Source organism: Kryptolebias marmoratus, linkage group LG7, assembly GCF_001649575.2.
Source record: "Kryptolebias marmoratus isolate JLee-2015 linkage group LG7, ASM164957v2, whole genome shotgun sequence".
In the NCBI taxonomy this organism is placed as follows: domain Eukaryota; kingdom Metazoa; phylum Chordata; class Actinopteri; order Cyprinodontiformes; family Rivulidae; genus Kryptolebias; species Kryptolebias marmoratus.
In genome coordinates, this window is record NC_051436.1 from 22,103,960 (window position 1) to 22,114,565 (window position 10,606).

The 10,606-nt window shown below is 36.3% G+C and overlaps 1 protein-coding gene across 1 annotated transcript; it reads right to left on the reverse strand.

Moving 5' to 3' along the window:
* Positions 1-10,132, reverse strand: LOC108248617 (E3 ubiquitin-protein ligase TRIM21-like). Its single transcript, XM_017437495.3, has 10 exons — positions 10,004-10,132; positions 6,697-6,927; positions 6,252-6,612; positions 5,911-6,006; positions 4,949-5,182; positions 4,629-4,776; positions 4,340-4,366; positions 4,157-4,221; positions 3,935-4,057; positions 1-1,057 (listed from the first exon to the last, which is right to left on the reverse strand). The coding sequence occupies exons 2-10, from the start codon at positions 6,921-6,923 to the stop codon at positions 704-706; spliced, it is 1,635 nt and encodes a 544-aa protein (XP_017292984.1). The 5' UTR covers positions 6,924-6,927; positions 10,004-10,132; the 3' UTR covers positions 1-703.
* Between the last annotated feature and the right edge of the window lie 474 nt (positions 10,133-10,606).

Here is a 10,606-nt window from a genome sequence, read left to right on the forward strand (position 1 = left end):
CTCAGCTGTGCACAAAAGCCTTTTTTATTGTAACATTTGGCTCCACAAGCAGGACATTAGATTATACAATAAAACATCAAATGTCAGCTTCCAGTTGTTACCATCCTTTTTAGCTTTCTCTTACGGAACATGTTAAACATATATAAGGAATCAGGACATAAGCATATTAGTAAAGCGTGTAAAATGTAAAACAGGCTCAAACAGTGCAAAAATACACTGGAAGCAAGAATTCTCTCATATGTGAACTAACAGTTAACTTAAATGAGATAAAATCTTCAGAATGAAAATGTTTTTGTACATGTTGAAGTGGAACATTACATTTACATACATTTTGAAAAAAAATCAGGCTTTAAGTACACAGATCACAGCAGCTACACTACAAATAAATGCTTAGGTTGCTCAAACATTAACAAACATGACATTCAGAAGAGCAACAAAAGAGACAAACATTGAGGGACATTGGTTATAAACATTGGTTATAAGAGACATTGGTTATAAACTTAAATGACGAGCCCTCTGTTTTCCTTATAATGTCTTTGCTTCATCAAATTTAAATTATTTCAATAAGTACCAGCAATGAGTCACATTAGTGGAGACTGTTTGTCTTGGACTGGCCAATACTATCATGTTCAGATCCTCAGACTTTTTTGGTGATTTTTACCTTCAGATTTTAATGAGCTGTCATCTTTACAGTAAGTCCAGTTTATACTGGACAGATAACCAGTGGTGTAGTGTTTTTCCCGTTGTCATGAAGACAGGGGTTAAAGTATGGGTACAGAGGCTCAGTGAAGGTACATCCTTTGTAAGTGTAGATATGGGTCTTGGCTTCCATGTTGTAGAAGGACACAGATCCTTCTTCATAGTCCAGCAATATGCCAACTTTTTGAGGGATTTCATGGAGATTCAGGACAACAGAGGGTCCTGCGCAGGCACGCAGACTTTCACCTTTCCTCCGGCAGATTGCCCAGTAACCGTTGTCAGGACGGACGGTGATGGAGCCCTTCCTGTTGATAGACTCCTTGGCCACACCAAGATCCCAGTCTGTTTTATCTCCAACCTGAACCAAAAAGTTGCAGAGCAGACGGCTGCTGTGAGATAAAACCATATCAGACCTCAAAATGCCTAACTTCAGTTTGATGTGTAAACATTTTAAAATCATTTTCATTTGGACAAAGTCTTATGGTGGATTCCATTCATTCTCAAAAGCTGAAATTTCAAAGTACCGAATTGAAAAAAATAAAATGAAATGACACCTGAAGTTGGAATTTTGACTCAGAAAGTATTTAAATAATTTTATTAACAGTCACATCAAATCACCAGCTCTCTGAATGTTAAAGTGATAGTCCAGTTATTTGAAGAAACTGTTGAAATTATGGTTCTGATAATATTTTGTTCAATGCACATATTTTTTACTGTAGTCTAACTGCAGCTTCTTGAGGTCCAAAGTATGAGTGTATTCAAGTTTTAAGCACATTTCTCATATTTGATGAAAGTTATGTGAGGTAATTTAAAAAATGAGCTTTGGTCAAATGAAATGATTTTACCTAAAATTTGATCCATAAATGACATTTTATAGATTAAACAATAAAATTAGCCCATAACCCCGAATAAATATTTCATTGTGGTTAAATTTGAAAGTTAAAACAGCAACATTTGATCAGCATTTAAATGTGAAGCACTGACTGACTATAGAAATGACAGCAGAGTTTTTAGTTTTATATTATTTGACAACCTGTTAAAAATATTACAGCAGCAGGTATAACTATGATGATATATAAATGGGTCAATCAGACTGTGTCAGTCTGATTGACCTCATTAAGAATTAACAAAAATCAGTGAATGGACAGAGATTTTTACTGAGAGTTGAAGGTTGAGGTTGAAGTCATCACCTGCTATGGAGCAGCAGATAGCAGCTAAACTGTTAACCTCACTTTTAGTCCAGTCCTCAGTAATCTACTGACCAAGCACCAGAATCTCATAAAAATTAATTTAAAGGGGACCTATTATGCTAAATTTACTTTTTGCATGTTGTTGTACTTCCATTTCGGCATCTACTGCTTCTAGAAGCAGTCCAAGTGCAAAAAAAAAAACACCCAGCCGTTGTTTGACAATAAGTAAATGTTTTCTGGTGTCTGCAAAACGACCTGTTTCAAAAACCTCGGGATTATTGCGTCACAATCCCCGTTACCTAGCAACCCTAAACCGAGCCCAGCCCCTCACCTAGCAACCCAAGTGGAACTCCACCCATTTATTACGGGAAGTCCATCATGCTAGTTCTGCTGGTTTTACTGCTGAACAGTGTCTGCTGGAAAGGAAAATGTTTTGTTGTCAGCTGTAATATAGAACAAGTGCCCATGTACTGTATGTTCTCCCAGTCATGGAAAACAGAGCTGCATGGCTTCATTTTATTTTTGATGGCAATGTCCCTGTGATATTGCCAAAGAAAGTTGTAGTTTGAACAGCTCACTGTGTCTATTTTGCCGCTGTCCCAACCCGCTACCAGTCAGGTTTTGGACTCAATTATCGCCGCTCTCCTACCTGACAAATGTTGGTTCGGAACCGCTAAGTGCCCCTGTTCCAAAGTCAGAATCCTCAGTTTGAATTAATAATGATATAAATGTAATTCAGATCCGTAGCGTTTAATCCTTCAGAGAGTTTTTATGTTTTGAGACGGAAAACTGAGTTTGGGGGCCGTGGCCAACAGTAGCTAATTTGCATAATAGTGACATGGCCCTAAAACCGCTCATTCTTAAATGAGCTCAAAACAGACAGAACTGATCAGGTGAAATCTCAATATCTGAGAATGATTTTGTGTATTAAATATAATGAACATGTTTTGTACAGCCCACACACCTATCCTGACTGGTTCAAGGTCCCCTTTAAAAAACCTAAACTTCTTTTTAACAGAAGTCTGACATATTTAAACTTTCCACTGTTTTAAAATTCATGTTTATATATTCATATGTCTCTGTGATCAAGGACTGTGTCACTGTAGCCACAAGAATGAATTGTGCTCAAAATTTAGAGCCGAGCAGGACAGTACAATCTGGATCATGATCTAGTTCACCATCAAAATTTATTCACTTGTTTTGTTGTGACATCCCCAACATTTCCTAAAAATTATATCAAAATCTGTTCATTAGAATAATAACCTACTTGGTGGAGGTAATTATGAGGCTTTTTTATTTAATTTAAGAGCTCATTTTGAAAAAGGAAAGTTCCTTCTTCTTTGTGCCCCTCAGGAGAAATGCCCTTCTGCTGTAAAAAAGTAACTAAATGACTTACCTACTAAATTTAATGACTTACTATTTACTTTTACTTGAGTAGATTTTTATACAAGTAATTTTACTTGTACTTGAGTAAAATTTCAACAGAGTAACTGTACTTTTACTTAAGTAAATGGTAAAAATGTACAATAATTTAGTACTCTTTCCAACTCTGATCTTTGCTAGAAATACATACATGAGCACACAATTCAAGTCATTGAGCCGTTTAGGTAATTAAGTAATGTTTTTTGAACTTTTTATAAACAAAATCTGACTGTGGTAAACAGTAAATGCTTCAGGATAAACATACTTCAGTGGAAGCTCTAATTATTGATTTTACATTGAAACCAAAGACAGGTTGTCCTTGTAGACCAGTAAAATGAAATTATACCTAGCATATTCTTTTCAGACGTTATAAAGTTTGCAAGTGAAGTTTGTGATTTTACAAAAATAAAAAAATAAAAAAATTGACCAAACATTTTAAGAGTAACATAGTATATAATTTTTATCTTAAAGTTCTTACCATGACTTTTCCTTCAAATAATTACATCACAATGTCTATATTTTAGTATTTACTGTTTCTTTTCAAGCTTGAGTATGCAATAAGTCAAACAACATTGTTTCTTTTTTGCATTTCATCAGTATTTGTACTTCACTTAATCTCTTACCTTCACCACCCAGTGATGTCTCCCAGAAGTGAACCTCTGTTTCCCCAAAACAGCAACACAGGAGTCGAACCTGCGGGGGTCACTGGGGAGGAACTGTTTTCTTTGTTGGGAGCTCAGGCTCACCTGTGGATCACCATCGTCATATGAATTAACAGCTAACAAATATCAAAAACATTAAATAATGTATAGTCATATGTAACATAGTCTCACAGTACAGTGTACCTTTTTACCATCTGGGGATAAAACTAACCACTCTGCAGCAGTTGCAGGGTCCAGAGTTACATCCACTGGAAAAAGAAAAGCAAAAATAAACAGTTGAAACATCACCAATTGTTACTAAAGTCTGTAATGTTTTGGTATGGGGGATTTTGGTTTGTAGTTTTGAAAGTTGATATTTACGCATACCTGAATATTTACTCAGCTTGCTTGCTTCTGCAAAGGAACAAAAAATCATTTATTTCATTTTATAAAGCAGCTAGAATACAAAACTAGCAAACAATGATGTATTTGTTTTGATGAGCACTGTCAGAAAACTTCACTGTAGCTTAAATCTTTATGAAACAACATTGCATAACTTTTTTGCTGCAGTGTAGCATAAACATAATATTATTACAGATTAAATCACTAAAGGCCTATTAGTAAAATATTAGTTCATCATAGTTTACAATAGTAACCTAATTTAAGACTCACTGACCTTCTGCACATATTTTCTGTTCAAGTTCTTTGCAGAGGTCCACAAGCTTGGAGAAAGCTTCTCTCACTGTCCTTGTGTAAAAGTATGGGTCGATGCTGACCTCAGACCAGTCTTTAGAGGACACTGGAGTACTCAAACATGAGAAGCTCTAAAACAGCATCACAAACTTTACTCATGAGCAAAACAAAAAATATTTAACGGGCAGAAGCAAGCTTGTTTTTACTGTCATAGTATTGATAATCTGTGTTAACTCAAATCTTTTTGCCAATTGTGTTGAACTCCTAAAATAAGCTCACATCAATATTTAGTAGGTGTCTAACCTGCAGAAGATGCAGAGGGTCCTTGATGTCCTCCAGGTATTCCAGCTCAGTGTGTCTGCTGTGCAGCTCACTAGTCTCTGTTTCAAGCTCATCAAGAAGCTCCTCTGCGTTCCTTTCTGCTGCTTGGTGTTTTTGTTCAAACTCCTCTATGAGCAAAGCTTGACTTCTCTCAATGGCACTTACTGTCATTGTGGCAAGCTGCTCACTTGATTCTGTCTCTCTTTCTTTATCTATCTGCAGATATGCATAAATCAAAATGAAAATTAAGAAAAAAGAAAGGGATGAAACTATATATTTTTAAAAGAAGCAAATGTTTGATCAGAAATAAATTAAAGATTACTCTAAAGTTTCTGCAGCTTTCATGAAATGGTCACCAGACTAATAAATGTCTCATGTTCTTCTCTGCACCAGATCATGGCCATGCTTCCATGACCTGGTCATGATCAGCCTAGACATGAGGGCAGCATGGCCAGTCCTGCTTCGAATTCTCTTTGACTAAACCATGCATGCAGGAAGGCCTCATGACCTCACCAAAATTACAAAGACCTTCTAAATTCTGGATGATTTTTTTTTACATTGCACTGAAGTTGTCATCAAGTGTGAAGGGGTTCAAAGAGGATTAGCAATTTATGTCATTGAGTGCCTTTCAAGCCTAATTTAAAATGGTTCCCTAACACTATCCAGACATTTTCTGTAATTTCTCTTGTCTAAAGAATCAAAAACATCCATGGGATATGAGAAATGAAAACCTGTATTACTAAGTGAGTGGAAAATGCAGCAGCCACACATGTGACAAATACTCATTGAAAAAATAAAATCTACAGAATTTGTTTTTAGGTTTTGATAGAATGGTAGTATCAACATTAAACCTAGTGCAAAGGATTCAGTCAAAATATTGAAAGGCTCTGAGAACTTAGCTGGAAAAAGGTTTGAATGGAAAAAACACACAAAATAAGTCTTACTTTGCTTTGTTCCATTGAGTTTTTGATGTCTTCTGTCTTTTTTATCCTGGTCTGGATCATGTTTTCAATCTCAGCTTGAATCTTCTTTATTTGAGTCTAAAAACATTGAAGATTATCATAACTCTTTCCACTAGTTTAATTTGGTGCATACAAGAAATTAGCAATTAGTTTATTCTTAACCAAACTTGGACAAAACTATTTAATCATGGACAGCTGCAGATGAGGTTACAAAATTAATAGATTCAGATTAAAAAAAAGTCACAAATAAATAGACATTGTGTTTTGTATATCATGGATGATTATGACTGAATAAAAAGATACAATAGACCTGTTCTCTTCACCTTGATCCTCCTGCTTTCCTTCTCCATAGGGACAACTTCATGGTGTTTATGGTCTGTCTCTGTGCATTTCATACAAACAGGTGTCTGGTCTCTCTTGCAGAACATCTCCAGGGTCTTGTTGTGGTTTCTGCAGAGGTGGCGGGTGCTGAAGGTAGCTGGATCAGTCAGCCTGTGCTTCGTCATCATTGGATCCCTCAGATGAGGTGTCAGGTGTGTTTCACAATAAGATACTTGGCAGACAAGGCATGACTTGACTGCTGTTAACTTGTTTTCATTACAAATGTCACAATGTATGTCATCAGATTTTGAGGCTTTTCTTGAGATTTGTCTTTTTGCTGGTACTGGTTTCTTCTTCACCGACCTTTCAGTTGAATGAAAAACTGATTAGGTTCAGAAAAATAACCACCAATATAGTTTAAAACGCACAAACAAAATATCTACATACTTCCTAAATTGTTCGGTGATGTCTCTTAGGCCTACATTTACCCTGAGGTTTGGTCGGTTCAGGAAGATCTCTTTGCACATGGGGCAATATGAGCTACTGCTCAAATCCCAGTGATGTGTGATACATTCTAAGCAGAAATTGTGGCCACATGGGATGGACACAGGGTTGTTGAAGCTATCCAGGCAGATGGGACACAGAAACTGCTCCTCAGACAATGCAGTGGCCATATTTCTGTTTGAAGAATAACATGCGGTTAATGAGTCATTCAGTGGGAAATATTTTTGAACTTCTTTGGGTATCGGTACTGAAAAAGAAAATGGTTTGTGAGTATGGGGTGCCGTTTGTAAAGTTACACAGTCAAAAATTAACAGCAATATTTTGGTTTATTTAGCCTTTCATTAAAAAAAAAGTTTTTTTTTTTCAGTCATATTTTCACCATGTCATTCATACATTTATAAATGTCATAGTTCCAAACTAAATATTTATCTCCACACTAAAAATTTAGTTTACAAATTAAATGTTTATGTCCAAGCTAAATATTTAATTTCCAAACTAAACATTTAGCTCGGACCTAAATATTTAGCTAATATGCAAATTCCGTGCCAAAAATTGGAAGTGGACTATCAAATTAAAAGTCAAACCTCTATATATACACACACTTCTGGCCAAACCAACAAAAAACACCAGAAGTAGCAGAAGAAAAAGAGCTGCTGGCCATACTAAATCACTTCAGTTTTCTCTTATGTATAGTATTTTTCCATCACTTTTTTCCTCTGGACATATCAAACATGTTAGCAGAGAACATCGGACAAGCTGTTCTAACCATAGCCATTATAAACGTAGACACCTTAATGACAGGCCATCTTGGATGGGTCTCTCAAGCGCCCTCCAGTGCATTTATAAGTACTGAAGAATTGTGAGCTCAGTTTTTTGTTACTTTACCATTTCAATCAATCAATCAATCAATCAATCAATCAATCAATCAATCAATCAATCAATCAATCAATCAATCAATCAACCAATCAATCAATCAATCAATCAATCAATCAATCACATTTATTTTGCCAAATGTACAGGAATCTGTACGCGGGACTTATTCCTGGTTATACTGCAGTAAAGGAAATACCATTAACAAGGGAGACTACAGTGTGTGTGTGTGTGTATTCTGACAGCAGAGAACCTCTGGCCAGATGTCAGTTTTTAAAAAAGGTGATGTGCCGTATGACTTGGGTCCTGTGCTATCTTCCAAACCCGTCTACTGATACTGGAATTGTGCAGATCCATCATCAGCTATTGTTGTTTTCCAGTCTGTTTACTGCCTAGCTTAATCCTCTGGTTCTGAGGAAGGACAAAATCAGCTTTTCAAAGCACTTGATGGCTACCAACGTGAGAGCAACAGGTTGGTAGCCATTCAGACTGGTAACTTTAAGGGTGCATTCACACCTGATAGTTCGGTAGATTCGGTTTGATTGGGGACAATTGCAACATTTGTTCCATTTTCAGCTGGTGCCATTCTCAGTCACACTGCACTGAGTCAATCGAGCTAAACCCTTTGAGCAACTGTTTCCCCCTTCTTGCCTGTGGTGACGCTGCAATAAGAATTACTGAAGGAAATGACACAAAAACCTCTGGAGAAGACACTGAGCGCAACTTCCTTCTTCTGGAAAAGTAAACAAAAATGGAGTGGCGTCAAATTTCAGTGGTTTTAGGATTTCTGTTTTGTCTGTGGTACATGTGCCAAACAAATATTTTTCAATAATGGGCTCAGCATGAGTGAAAAATGAGGCAGAAGACCATGGTGAATGTTGTTTTTCACACAACATCTGACCACAAGCCATTTCTCCCGCTATTGGTAGAAACGCGTGTTTGTTTTGGTTGTATTTACCCAAAAGGCCCTGTGCTATAGTCCGCTTCCTGGTTTTGGAGCAGTCTCCAGTCTGCTTGCATTCACATATGCATTCAAACCACTCCAAAAGTTTTTAGGCGGACCAAAGTTAGGTTTTTTGGTCCTCATCAGAGTTCGATTGAGCATTCACATCTCCACAAACAAACTGGACTTTCTAGGCAAACGAACTAGAGTTCGATTGAAGCGGACTAAACAGGGCTGGTGTGAATGCACTCTAAGCTTCTTTGGTCCTGGGAGGATGATAGCTCTTTTCAAGCATTGGGGCACATGATGCTCAATGATGGATTCCTGATATATCTAAAAGAATAGAGGAGCTAAGTGTGCCGAACAGAATTTCAGAGCAGTTGTTGATACTCCATCCAGACATGCAGTCTTCTGTACATTAAGTCTGCAGAATATCTTTTTATTTATTTATTTTAATTTTGGTTCTCTTTAACTTCTTGTACAGTTTATACAGATACATATCCCAAAATAAAAGACTAAAATTTCTATTTGGCATTAGAAAAGAAAGTTGATAGATGTTGGAATTCCATGTAATAGCTCTGCTGACACCCTTTAAAATTTTGTCTGATAGTCTCTTATTTTATTTGCTAGAGTCATTCCTGCATTTCAGACTTGAAGACCTTCATGAAATTCAGTTTTATGGTTAGGTATAAAACCACTAGGTTAGCTTATGTCACTATTATAGAAATTAAAGATAACTGTAATGTGGCCAAAACACCCAGTATTGTGCATCTTTTAAAACTTGATATATTTCATGCTATTGCCAAAATTTAGATCTCTTAATTACTCAATACAAGAGCATAAGTAAGTCTGTATTAAATATTCTATGTAAAAATCCTAACAGCAAAGTTCTTTCACAGTTCAGAAAAGTGAAGATTTTTGAGTCAGTAAGTACTTTAATTGGTTTCAAAACCAGCAGAATATTAAATTTGTTGCTGAGTTGGGATACAAAAAACAGTTACAGATAGTAGCGATGAAAACTTTTGAAACTGATTGTAAAGAAAAGATTTTTGGCAGAATGCTTGAAGGCGACAGGTTATTTTGATACTTTCCAAGCATTGAAAATATTTCAGACTTGAAACAGAGCCAAGAAGGCTGCTTTTTGTTTTCTTTCTCAAACACAAACTTAACCAAAGGCATAAAATGCATTGAGAAAAATGATACTGTTCAAAACACTTGTAATATGTTCATCTAATACATTGGTGAAGAGCACTGGCACATAGTTTAAAATTCAAAAACTCATTTTACCATTTAGTAAAAATGTGGATCATTTTGATAAACTTTTCTCATATTGCATGTTTTTATGGCATATAGATTTATCTAAGAAAAAGTCGATCAAAGTTATATTGTGTATTTTATTATATTATATTTTATGTTTAGTAAAAAACAGTACCCTACCTTGGTTCACAAATAGTCCTGTCAGGTGAGCTGAATGCTGTGCAACTACCTAGAAACAGGTTCTTCTTCTTTGTGCACACAAGGACGAGTGTGAAGTTCCTCCCAAAATGGCTTTGACCCAACAAATGAACAAGTTACTCAAGTTCTCACCAACAGCTGCTCTGTGGTTACAGTTTCTTAACCCTTCCCATTACCATGGGTTTACATTACAAAGTGCACCCTACCTGTTTGTAAATAAAAACCAAAATAAGGACCGGAACATTATCATTGTCTGCTGCTGAAGTTGAAAGGATAGCGTTTTTACACTCATATCTTTGTCTGTTTGTTTGTCTGTACCATTAGCATGAACCAGAGGATGGAGTTGAATGAATTTCTCTGTCATGATTAGTAGAGAGATCAGACCCAAGAATGCAGACCAACACGAGGAGCTCAAAAAACTAAAAGCTTTAATAATCACCAAAAGATAATACAAAACAAAAAGCTGGTGTAGCAGCAAAAAGATACAAAATAACAAAACCCAAACAGCGAAAGAGGGGAACCAGACAGGGCATGTGTGAGGATCTGGGTTTAGCTCCGCCTTTTGGGCGGCGTCACTAACCCTTA